General features: G+C 58.2%; 1 protein-coding gene across 1 annotated transcript in view; it reads right to left on the bottom strand.

Moving 5' to 3' along the window:
• The window catches only part of NCLIV_017650 (hypothetical protein), a gene marked incomplete at both ends in the record, with an annotated part of 35,349 nt that overhangs the window by 934 nt on the left and 21,600 nt on the right, over positions 1-12,815 (bottom strand). Inside the window, 10 exons of the mRNA XM_003881957.1 lie at positions 168-376; positions 852-968; positions 1,328-1,708; positions 2,170-2,240; positions 2,484-2,930; positions 3,229-3,349; positions 4,723-5,290; positions 5,544-5,942; positions 6,105-8,598; positions 9,234-12,461. Coding sequence (XP_003882006.1) covers positions 168-376; positions 852-968; positions 1,328-1,708; positions 2,170-2,240; positions 2,484-2,930; positions 3,229-3,349; positions 4,723-5,290; positions 5,544-5,942; positions 6,105-8,598; positions 9,234-12,461 — 8,035 coding nt within the window. The remainder of the gene's footprint in view (positions 1-167; positions 377-851; positions 969-1,327; positions 1,709-2,169; positions 2,241-2,483; positions 2,931-3,228; positions 3,350-4,722; positions 5,291-5,543; positions 5,943-6,104; positions 8,599-9,233; positions 12,462-12,815) is intronic.

Here is a 12,815-nt window from a genome sequence, read left to right as displayed (position 1 = left end):
CTGGGTGTAAAGCGCACAGTCAGATCGTGTTGGAAATATTCACAGGGGCGCAGGGCTGTGTGGATGACGCCGACTCTGCGCTTCGCAGCTAATAATAGAGTCACCACAGCCCGCAGACGCCGATTATGAAGTCATCCCGCCCGTTGCCCTCAGGCCTCCTAAATTACCTGAAGAAGGCTGAAGGCGCTGCACAGTGTCGCGAGAGCTTCCAGCGCTTTCCGCGCTACGCGACCTTCCATCATGCTGCGCGAATTGTCACCCGCGACGACGATGCGGTAGTTGCGCTTGGTCTTCTTCCGACGCCGCAGCCAAATCTTGTCTTGCTGGTATTCGCTTGCAATGAATGCAAGCACCCGACGCATGTGCAGCTTTTTTCCTGAGCAAACAACAAGGCGAGAACAGACTGCGGCACGACTCCTCACACGCTACCATTTTCGAGACATATGCCGTGGCCTAGCAAACAGCAATTACCACTTGACACCACGGGGTTTCTCCAGCAGAGAGTCGGCACCGGCGTCTCAGTCGCAAACGGCGGTGTGAGCAAAGTCTGGCAAAGTCTGTCGCGGGCCCCCTCCCTCGAAAGCCACCCGGTGACACTGCACAGAGTTGTTCTATCCCGATGGTGGTACGCGCGTCCCTCCCTGGTGTTCCAAGCCGCTCCGGGCGCCTTGTCTCGCAACAACTACGTGTCAGCCATTCCGTGGAAACTCCCACGCGAGCACATCCGACGAAGAACGGGCAGACAAGACAGAGAGACTGATTCCCCTCTCCCTCTGGCTCAGTGAGAAAGATGCAAGACGTTGAGAAGGCTATGAGGTCGACACATTCGACACACCGTCAGGCATGCTCACCGGAACGATACCCCCCTTCCCAGCCTCCCGCACGCGTCGGCTCCAGGGCCAGTCTGAGAGCCTCGCAGAGCGAGGCTGCTGCGGGGGCAGTGGCTGTCTTGTGAAGTTGCCAAAGCTCTGCATGCACACAACCGGGAAAGGAATTGCACACAAGACCCCATCGCCACAGAAGCCGTTGACTTTGACGGAGGTTTGCATCAGCACGCTGGAGGGAAAACCCTAACGCCAGTTTAAGACACCGAGGCAAATGCAAAACTCGTGTTGTGCTTCCCTTTCATGTTCTCCAGTGGCATTAAAAGCAGCTTCTGTGTGACAGTCCTGGCGCGGTTCAAGCGACAGTGTTGCCGCGTTGAGCACTACCGTCGCCAGCGTTCCTTTTCCGTGCACACCTCATCTGTCCCGCTTGAGAAGAGGGCAGTTTCCGGCTTTTTGAAAACGTGTAGTGAAGCCAAGCTACGGAGTCATGCGCCACTCACCCTGTGCCTCTTCGTCGGTCAGTCTCCCCCGGACACCGTCGAGTTCCTTGCTTCCAGCTTCATCGTCATTTTCCTGGTTCTCAGTCTCTTCCTCTGCGTCTCCAACAGCGTTGCCCTCGACCTGCTCCTGGCGTTCTTGAACAGGTTGCGACTGAGTCACCGTAGGCTCACCGTCCCCGTCGCTTCTGGGCTGGAGCTCCTCAAGCAGCGCCTCCGGCGACCTGTCGTCCTGGCGGTCTTCCCTTCCACGCTCCTCAACCGATTCATCTTTCTGTTCCCTTTTAGGTCCGTCGTCGTCTTCAGGATGCTCCGCACCGGGTGCGACGGGGCCAGATGCCTTGCGTATATCCGGTGGCTCCGGATCACCTGGCGATGCCGGTTCTGCAGCAACGCACAGGCAGTGGACAGTCGACGTGAGATGGCAAATAGCGAACACAGGTGCTACTGCAAACGCTTCGTCCGTGTCTCGCTGTCGAACCACAGCCAGCGAGCGAGTCCCGCTCCTCATGACAAGAGGCTTCTACGAGGAGTTCGTATCCGCCAACGCCTTGCCTTTGCATCTATCTCTGGATACGAGTAAGCGGGCGGTGTTGCAAATGGGTGACGGACCTTCCAACTACGTGTCAGAAGAGATGAGTTCCAGAGATCCTGCAGAGGTTACCTGTACCCCTGCGAGAGCACCTGGAACTCCATTCAGCTCGTCGTCTTCCCCCTGCCGTTCAGATACCATTGGGAGAAAAAAAAGTTACAGCGAGGCGACCTCAAACGGGAAACACGAAATTGCTCGGATGTGCGCCGCCCAAACCCTTGTTCCGACCCGCTAACTGTGAGCCCGCACTCACTTTCTGTCAGGGAGTCGCCCTCTACACCTTCGTCAGCCTGGTCCTCCGCCATGCCTTCATTCTGCTGCTCCCTGAGCACACCGTGGGAAAACGGCAGAAAGCGAGAACCCTGTTTAAAATGTATTAATGGGAGAATGGCGGCAACACGCTAGCAAAAGAGGCTAGCGAACAACCTATGCGATCGCCGTAAGTCAGCTTGCAGATTGGCCGTGACAAAAAAGACGTCACTAAGGGTTCAGGAGGTGTCCCACGATTCGTGTTGAGTACTGAAAACGTTATTCGGTCTTGCAAATTTCTCGTCAGAGGGGTCATACCGGCGAGTTTGCTTGGAAACGCTGTCTTGCAAGTTTGTACTCTCGGCCAGTCCCTCCATCTCCCCTTGGTCGTCCTTTTCACAGAGTGCACCCTGTTCCGCTCGCATAGGCTCCTGCGCGTCCTCACGACCCGCTGGCGAGGCATCTTCGTCTTCATTCTCTCCCTCTTCCAGGCAAGGGCTTTCGGGTGTGCTGTCTTGTTGCTCGGCGAGTCGCACCCGCTCCAGCCACCGATGGATTTCCTTGCTGCCGCCTTCCAATGGGTTTGCTGGCAAAGACGGATGCTGAAGAGACGCAGACGTTGAAGGCGATGCGTCCGAATTCCGGGACGTGCTCGCCGTTTGCAAATTCTCTGTGTCCTTCTCGGCTCCAGCAGCGGCCTCAGTCGATGCTGCATCTGCGCCACGCGTCGCCGGCGCTTCGGAGGCCTCAGACTGCTGAATGGCACTGTGACGCAAGAAGAGCGCAGTCGGCACGAGATACAACAGCGGCGTTAACACAGCTCAGCCGAGAAGAGCAAGACAAGCTACGCAGGAACCTGCCTTCTCGCCGGCGTCTCTACTGGCTTCAATCAAGTGGGGTGTCATCCAGACAGCTCCGCAACAACAGATAGAGCGTGGGTCTCGCACGCAGACACCAAGTCTATCGAGACGCACAGGTACGCAAAGTTCCTTCTCGTGAGCGCCGAGCGGGACTTCAAACGCGAAAGGAGTGTCTGCAGTCTAATGTCAGACCTTTTTCTCACCTATCCTGGCCCTCGACCCCGAACGCTGCCTCCTGAGACGGTCGCGGAGCCGACTCTGGCTGCTCGGTTTCTTCTGGAGGAGGCTCGTCGTCAGGCTGGAGGCCCTCAGGCGCTAACAGACCTGCATGCACAACGGTGCACCCCACGTTGATCAGGATCAAGTTGAGAACCGCAAGGCACCGCCACAAACAGCTACGGGAGGTTGGGGGCGCAGGCAACACTGCCTCGCAACCCCACGACCACTCAGAAGCCCGACTCAGAGCAAACGTTTCCACACGTCTCCACATCCGCCCAATGATTCCCACAGATGGGCACAACAGCTACAGCTCTGTCACTATGCTCGCGCCAACCTTCGCGATGACCTCGGGATTTGGACACGCGCATGACGTCCTGTCACCGCATGCAGTCACCACGCTAAGGCACACACTAGCCAACATGGCGGCGGCCTCAGCGGCGGGTTTCTTCAACGGCACCATGGTTGTTCCTTTCCATGCAAACGAGTCGGCGGTGCACGGCAAAGTTCGGCTCTCGAGAAGCACGCATACGTCACTTGTGCGCTGGAATGGATGCATGCAGAAGGCCTGTGGCATGGATGTACGAGACGCGAACTAGTCCACAAGATCCACGATCCTCAATATCTGCACAGAACCAGACTGCCAGCCTGCCGCGTCCGCAGCGCTGACTCTTTGAAACGCTCAAAGGGTGCCCACGCATAAATGCATGCCGGCGGGCGCCACGCTGTTTCAGCTAACAATAGCAGCTCGAGTCGACATGCGTATGACTCTTGCCCAGCGACAAAATGCTGGCGACCCAAATCTCCAACCCCATCCCTGTCCACCGTTCATCCGGGGCTTTCCTGCGGACATCTCTTGCATGCGACCGCACCGCACAAGCATGCACAAGCGAAAGCGAGACGAACACGTGGGCCCGCTGCGATTCCGGTGAGACCCTCTACCGGTCGTGGGTGTGCATCCCGCTGGCCTGCCACTGCCACAGAGAAACGAAGACGTGTAAGATAGATACTTGCAACAGTCGCGCTTGGCCTCAGCAACAGGAAAAGACAGGTCCCGCTGTCTTTCCTCCCTCTCGAGTGCAAGGAACCGTCATTAGTATGTTCCCGTCTCCTCAGAGAAGACGTATCCTCTGCCAAGGAAACGGAAACACTCAGCGGCCTCTTGTGTTTCCTCCTCGGCAGGCGACTTGAAGCACCGGTACACCGTCCTCTCTTGCCGCGTCTACATGGGCAAGGCCTCACAAACTGCCAGGGTGACGCCTCCGTAGGTCACCCCCGGATACGTCCTTCCACCGGCATCGGGCCCATCAGGACGCTGCGATCAGGCTCGTGTCGTGCGGAAACTTTCCCGGTAAATTAAAGTTATAAAGCCAACTTGAACCTTTTTCCAGGAGTCGGTCATCTGCCCGCGCACGCCCAACACCCGAGAGACGTGCTTCTAAAAGCGCATCTTCGGTGCCAACCGTCACCTCCGCACTTACCCTGGTGATGGGGATCCTGCTTGTCCGCGTTTGCGTCGTCTTCTGCATCCGCGCCTTGCTCTCCTGAGTCTTCCTCTCCTGCGTCGCCTGGGTCAGCCTCTGGCTCGTTGCGTCCTGTGTCGCCTTGATCACAGCTCGTAGTTTGGGCCTGAGACTCTTCGCCCTCGGCGCCGTCGACGGCTTCCGAGTCCTGAGGCTCGGCTTCTCCTTCAGCATCGGACTCCTCGCCCGCGTCGCAGACCAAGTCCGCATCGACGTCCAGATCCTCCTGCTGGCCAGTTTCGCCTTGCGCCTCTGACCCGCGATGGTTCATTTCACCGGCTTGCTGTTCCGCTGCCTCGTCGCAACTCTCCGACTCGTCTGCATTGTCTTGTTCTTCCTCGATGTCGCCCTCTCCGCCCGCGTCCTGATCTTCGGATTTTTGAGGGAGCTCATCCTTGCCAAGGCCCTCCTGGTCATCGGGAGCCTCTTCCTCTTTGTCGCCCTGGCCGCCTTCAATCTTGACCTTATAATCTTGCGTCTCCTCTTCGCCTTCCTCTGTCTGGTCAGCATCGCCCGACGAGACCTCCTGCAAAATGGCACGCACACAGGATGCGTCGGAAACGGCGCTTCAAACCACAGTTAAAAAACAGTGAGAGCAGAGCAGCCCCTCAAGCGCCAACCGCCAGCCTTCAATCCTCCACATTGGCGCGCGTCGTCCTGAAATGTCTCAGCAACGGCGCTGGGAACTGTTCAGTGGCTCTTCCCTCTAGTTAGACGTAAGGTATCTGCCACTCTTCCAACACGTCAGCGAAGAGTTCTTCATCGAATCGTCAACGCACCTGATCGTCTGCTTCCTCGTCCAACGGCATGTCTTTCTTCCCGTCTTCCTTGTTGTCTGGGTCTTGCTTCCGCCTGCCTTCTGGCGTCTCGTCTGCCGCCTGGAGTTCGGTCTCTCCCTCCTTTTCCCCACCTTCGGCCTCAATTTGTTCGCTCTTCCCCTTCTTGCGCTCGTTATTGGCTGGTTCATCGCTGTCGTTGTCCTCCTCGTCACTGCCTTTCCCTTCCCACCTCTTGTTCTCCAACTGGCCTCCTTCATCTAGGTCCACGTCACCCTCTTTCATTTCGACGTCTTCCTGCTCCTCTTCGCCTTTCCGTTGCCTCCCCTCGCGTTCGTCATCTTCACGTGGTTTCGCAGTTTCCGCTCCGTCGAAGTCAAAAGAGACTTCCATGGCGTCATCCTGCACACACACCAGTGCAGCGAAAGAGCGAAACCCATGACACAAAGCGGAGCGTGATGAAGAAAAGGGAAACGCGGTTGCACTTCGGGGCCTGCGGGGGTCAGTGGGAGAGCCATTCTAAGGAAGCGCAGCAGACAGTCCCCTCTCGCTTAAACGAGGAACCGAGTGGTTCTGTCGTCCTGTCCTCCGCGAACTTGCCTTATCCTTCTTGTCGCCATTCTCCTTGGTGTCGCGTTGTTCGTTCTCGTCTCCGCCCTTCTCGCCGTCAAACTGCCACTCGTCTTCCAGCTGGTCCGTCACATCCTTCTCGCCTGTCCCGTCGCCCAGTCCTGTGCCAGCAACCCATTCGTCCCTCTGTCCATTTGTCGCTTCTTCTTCCTCGCCCTTGACGTCGAGGTTTCCCAAGCCACGCTCCATGAGAAGCTGCATTTGTTGCGCCGCAGCCAGACCGATTCGACTCGTCCCCTCCAAGCAGTCAAAGGCGACCAGGACGAGTGCGAGTCCCCTCAAGACCGCCTGGCATGCCAACTTCACGGCCGCCCCGCGTTCTTCTGCACAGCCGTCCGTAGCAGTGGGCCGGGCTGCGAGCGACGATACGGGGGGAAGGTCGAGGGAAAAGGCCTGAAGAGCGGAAGCAAGCTCCTCGAAAGGGAACGCCTCCTCTAGAGACGGGACAGGAAAACGCTCCAGGACAGGATGAGTCTGAGACGATACGCCGCCAAACAGGGATGTATCCACCGTCGACGCGGCACCGGCTTTCCCAGACGTCCCTAGAATTCCCCCCAGGCGTTCCATCAGAGCTCTGCAAGCATCGAGCTCGTAGGGAGCGCACGCCTCTGCGTGGGTATCATAGGCGAGAAGGGGAGCCTCAATCCAAGCTCGCTGCTGTTTAAGGCAATCGACGAGGCCGCTCAAAGCAACAGACGGGAGGTCGGCCGCAAGAGCCGTGTTGGTCGCCTCATGAAGCAGGCGCTGTTCCACGGCGACGCAGCGCTGTCGCAACTCTCGCAACAGAGACACCCGGACACGCACAGCGCCAATGGGGGGATCAGGCGTTTCCTGCGAGACTTGGCAGCGGGCCCGAAGCACGTCTTTTGCGGCGGTTCTTCCCTCAGCCATGTATCGAGTCACTCTCCACTCAGGCGACTGCAGGAGGAGTTGCTGCGTGTTCCTTGCTGCGTCCACACAGTCCTGTAGAAGGACATGTGAGTCCTGAAGTCGCCGACGTTCCGCCTCCCACTCTCCCCTCTCGACCGGTCCATCAACAGTCTCCACGGCATTCTCATCCAGTTCCCACGGCTGTCCACCGCAGAGCGCGTTCGGTATGCTCGATCCACTTCGGTCGCTCTTCATGGCACGTGCGTCAGTCCCTTGTCCTGTTTCCCGTCCCTCTCCTTGATTCTGGCCTTCCCCTGTTCGCGCTGATGGTGCACAGTCCCTGTAGCGCCCAGCCTCTTCAGGAGAGAGGAGAATCAGTCTGCACTGCTCCAACGCCTCTCTGGTGCGTTCCAGTGCCTCCAGAAGGCGTTCGAAGGCTTCCCTAGTGAGCGCCACGGTCGGCCCCGCACAGCTCACTTCAAGAAAATCGATCGCGCGCTGCAAGCCCGCGGCGGCTGTCCAGCAACGGCGCCGCTGCTGACTTTGTTGAAGGAGTAAAGAGGCTAGCAGACCTAGGAGAAGCGGACGGTCCTGGACCACATCCCGGTGAGGAGTCGAGAGTCGGAGGAGTTGCCAGAATACTTGCAATTGCGGGTACCAGTGTCTGGAAGCTGACTTCCAGGTTGGGACGAGGAGACTGGGAAGTAAGGCCACGGAGAAGTTTCGGTGTCCCTGAGCGGTGACCTTGTCGAGTGAGAAAGGTGGCGCCTTGTCACTGGGAGACTTTGGGGAGAAAGCGAGACGCGCACCAGCACGCGCGGTAGGATCGACAGCCTCAAGGAAGCAGCCGCTGGTCAGCGGATGTGGAGACGCAGAAGGAAGCCCCGTGTCGTCCGAAAGCGCCAGGACTACCAGCGACGAAGACGCTGCCGTCCTTAAGACAGGCACCTTCAAGGTAGACTGTAGAGATTGTTTAAACGTCAAGTACATCCGCTGCAGTTGCTGTCGACTAATGGGAGGCTCTGCGGCACTCGCAGCCTCCTCTTCAGTTTCACGGCCGGCGCCTGCGGCTGCAGCAGTTTCAAGACCGTCTCGAGCTCGAGAGAACTCGGATGACAAGGCTGCAAACTCATGCGCGAGATCTGTCATCGTCGTATCTACCAGCGCAGCGCCGCCAAACAGTTGGACAATGAAAGGGTCCGATGAAAGCGACGGCCTCAGAGAATTCGAGGCTGGATCGACCTGGTTGGAGCGGCCACTCTGGACGCCGAAGTCAGTTCGGAACACGTCCGAGAAAAGCGGAACGGTGCGAACCACATCTGCGAGGGCGGTACCAAGACGGGAAGTCTGCTCCGGAGACGAGTCCATCTCGTCGGCGGCGTGAGTTCCAGGGGTAAGGACAGTCTCAAGCGGTTGATTCAAAACAAACGTCACGATTCTGCCGAGAACAGCTGCAGCGGCAGGCGTCGCCAACACTGTGGGACCCGCCGCCAGAATGACAGTTTCCTCAAATTTCTTAATAGCCTTTCGCAGCTCGTAGTGAGTCCGGTGAATGGATCTGGCGAACGAACAAAGCACAGACAAAAACGACCGCATACCGGCGTAGTCTTTTCGGCCAAGGGTGGCGCAAACAGGGCTCCGCCTTCCACATCGAAAGTGGTATGCCGGACCTGGCAAAGAGAATCCCACCGGTCGAGCTTCCGTAGTTGGAGCTATCTTTCAAATAAAATGTGACTCTAAACCCCGCTAAATTTCCTGACTGCGACTGTTTTACCATCACCGTCGTGCCTACAGTCCCGCTCACACTTGGACCGAAATCGTCTGTCGCTGGACAATCGCTGATACAGAAAGGTGCTGCAGACTGCATACCAGTGTCTGCCTGTGGTTCATGCCAGAAAAAGAGTCTGTCAGGCAAACGCCACTCACGGCAAACTAGTGGTAACGCTGTACAGCTTGTACACAGATGGAGCTTGGCCAGATTTATAGATAGATAGATAGATAGATAGATAGATAGATCTGTACTAGACTCAACTACACATGGCGAATGTACTTTACAGGGATTTGCCATTATCGACTATGCGAAGATCCCTTGTGAAGCTGGGGGAGAAAACAAAGCCGTGCGCAATAACCCTTCTGCTATGCGAACTTCCACTCCATTTTCAAACCGTTATCTACGTTCACACGTCCGCTTACTCTTTCATGGCCACGCGGTTGTTGATGTCCCAGCGTGTGAGCTTCACCAATTCGTGGACTCTGCGATCCATCTCCTTGCGCGCTCGTCGCAGTTCCGCTTCCACTGCAACTGTCCACCCCGAAGCAACAGTGAAGCGGGCCAGGTGCTGCAGCAGCGCCCCAGAAATCATCTCCTTCGACATCTCGAGTTCGCAGTCCGTTCTTTGAGGCGTATCCGAAGCTTTGCTCTGCACTGCGGGGCAGTCGGAGACATTCTGTGGAACTGTGTTGCCCGTCTCTGCTCCAAATGTTCCCTTTCGGGCCGGGCGTTGCTGGCGGACAGCGCCGTCCCGTAGGTAACACAGATCCCGGCGCATGGCTCCGCAAACCTCCAGCATTTTAACGCGAGTCTCCCACTGGCCGAGAGACGCAGAGCGAAGAAACTGGAGAAGAAGTTCGAGAAGAGCGCCCGCACCGGCTTTTTGGTGGAGAAGCTGCGCGGCAATCGCTGCTGGAGATCTATCCTGCGACTCAGATGCCTTCACAGCGTCGTCGCCGGATTCGGAATCGTGTGATGGATCGCATGCGGCTTCTGCACACCACAAAAACGGCATCCACTGAACGGCCACGTGGCTTTCTTTCTGCTCCCGGAATTCGCGCAGGAAACGCCACTCCTGGAGTTGACGCTGACGCAGCAACACCACTTGTCGCTGTACTGCTGCTACGGCTGCTTCCCATCTTCGGAACAACATCCGCGACACCAAGAGTCTCGAAGGCGCTTCGGCTTTCTCGGGTGTCGCGGTCTGCGGTGTTTCACTTTGATCTTTTTTAGTCGCAGACGCCTCAGGCACGCCGCTGCGCCCTGCCTCGTTGGCCAGTCGCTGCCGCTCTTCCTTCTCTGTCTCCGTAAGGTCTCGCAGTTCCCAATCCGGACACTTTTGCTCAATCAGCATGGCAATGTGGTAGGGATCTATCGACTGTCGCCAGGTTTCCGCTCGATCGAGGAGGCCCTCGAGCATGTTCACTGCTATGGCGGGAGGCGTTCGCAGAAGTGAGAGATTCGCGATCTTTTCCACCAGAGCCAGGACAGATTCGAGAGCAGGGTGTTCTTCAACGACATGGAGGAAAAGCCGCGCAACTGTGTCCAGCCTTTCTACGGCTGGCCACAGAGCACGAAGGAGGCTGGGATGCCCCGACGCGTAGAACGAGCATGCAGCGGACAGTTCGCCGCGGAGGCCTTTCTTCGATCCCCACGAAGAGCCGCCCGACAGAAGCTGTGAAAACCGCAGTTTCCGCGCGCGTTCACGTTCACGTTGACGTCGCTCCAGCGCCAGCTGCCGCTCGACCGCTTCTGGCGTAGGCGCCGCCAGAGTCGATTGACTGCCGTCGCCCGTCGCATCCGCTTGGGAGGCCTGCGCCGAATCCGTGTTCTGCAGGGTTTCTTCCTCCACGGCGAGGTCCTTGTCGAACTCGCCGTGCTCGTCCAGAAGGTCGTCGTGAAGGAGTTCCTGCAGCTGCCGTTCTTCGCGCTCGAGCTCGCACGGAGAAGACGGAAGCAGCAGAGAGGCGACCCGGAGAATGAGGGCAAGCAGAGACGGCCCAGATTCAGAGTCCAAGGCAGCCGGAATGCGGACAGCCGGCAGGGGCTCCCCGGTGTGGGAAGTGAGCGTCAGGAGAAAGGGTGCTGCCGAGGTCGGTGCACGCGCCGTCGCCCGTTTACTAACCATCGACAGACAGAGCGCGCCAATCATTGCTGTCCGCCCGGAATGCAGCCTTTCGTCGTGATCTGCGACACCGGGGGCCTTGGCGCCGCGCCCATTCCTTGTCCCTGAGCGGTCCGCCAGCTCGTCGGCCACGAGGCTAATCTGCTCTCCCTCAACTTCCATCAGTTGCTGCCACAGCTCTGCAGCTCTCGCGTCGAAACGCTTACTGCTGTTCTCCTGGTCGCTTCCCTGTTGTGAATCGCCGGTCTCGACAGCCTCGGTCGTGTCACACCACTGCGTGTACTGTGTCCCGCCGCTCCCGTCACCCTCTCCATTTTCCAAGTTGTCGCTAGCTGCCTCATCCTTTGGCGCACCTGTGAGTTCGTCCTCCCCTGACGGGAAAAGTTCTTCGACTTCCTCTCGCACCGCGCTCTGTCTCGCGGCTTTCAGAGCTCCACGCCGTCCAGCGACGGTCGCAGGAGTACCCTCGGGCACAGCGGAACGGTCCTCAACAAGTTCAGCTAAACGGGCGAGGACATCCGCCCTGCTCGTCCCCTGGTTTTCCTCCGCCTGTGCCCGATGCCGCAAAGCGATTTGGTGATCTGCTAGCTGTCTTAGAGCCCGCAGAAGACAGCGCCGTTGCGCTGCGGTACAGCCGTCTCGATACTGTGTAGCCACAAACGTATACACAGGCCACATGCCGGAGGCGTCCTTGGGGGTAGCATCGGCACTCCTGCTTCCCATGTCGACGCGAACCGGCTCACAGGTTGACTGCGCCGAGGCTCCGTTATCCGCGGATGCCCTCTCGCGATGCACCAGCCACAAAGCCTGCTGCAGCAGAGGGATACCTGATGAATCACGCTTCCGGTCGAGTCCATGCTTGGGCCCCTCAGCGTCAGACACGGAGACGAGATCTGAAGCGTCGCGGATGCCTGGATCCACCTGCGTTGTCTCTGACCCGCACTGAACAAGAATGGGAAACACTGTCTCGGCACGGGCGCCCGGCACCTGTAAGGGCACTCGGCCAAAGTCAATCGTTGCGCAGCACCGATGCGTCATCGCCACAGGAGTCAAACCTGGTACCAAAGCTGCCGCAGCACCGCTGCCGTCTTGCATGGAAAGCTCCCCAGAAAATGCCTCAGAAGCCGCGTGTCCCTCGATATCCTCACCCTGGGCCCGGACCCCAGTTGCCACTGCAGCTTGTGTCGACGGAGGGGGGACAGGAAGCAACCGCCCGATGGGAGACGGCGCCGCAGTGCGCAGCAAACAACTCGTCAAGACAACCTCCTGAAGACCGTGGAGGAAGAAGAAGAGGGAAAATGCGAGTCGGTGCGGGAGGTGTTGAACCGGATGTTTGGAACGTAAAGACGCGATGAAGGACAGGCACGTCGAACTGAGCCCTCCAACAGCAGACATGAAAGAATGAAGAGCGTCAACGGAGGGAGGTTGCAGTAGGGAGCCTGTGTTGAAGGGGCGTAGCTTTCCTCCACTGTGAGACTCCGGAACCAAAAACGGCTCAAGGAAATTGAGAGGCAGCGCCGCCAGCCTGTAAACAGTCACACAGCAAGAACCAAACAAGACAGAATGGGGGCATGACCAGTTCAGCCAGCGCGAAATCGATCACGCGGGAAGTGGAATCAACGCGCTATCCCTCTCGGCATCTAGCGGCGATTTCTGAATCGTCCAACCCTCGCCTTTCCCAGTGCATTGCGTGCCACGCCAAGCAGCACTCGAGGACGCCTTTGCACGAACTATCTGGGAGCATACGAACGCAACCGCTTGATGTGTGCATGCCGACGGGCCGCAAAACACAGAATCGGGAGGGCAAGAGAGACACCAATCAAGTGGGTCGTCACCTGCGGATCATCATTCTTGAGGAGAGCGTTTCGCACGATGACAA

Source organism: Neospora caninum, chromosome VI (genome assembly GCF_000208865.1).
Source record: "Neospora caninum Liverpool complete genome, chromosome VI".
Classification (NCBI taxonomy): domain Eukaryota; phylum Apicomplexa; class Conoidasida; order Eucoccidiorida; family Sarcocystidae; genus Neospora; species Neospora caninum.
The sequence above is the reverse complement of the archived record's forward strand: the minus strand, read 5'-3'. Positions and strand labels throughout refer to the sequence as shown.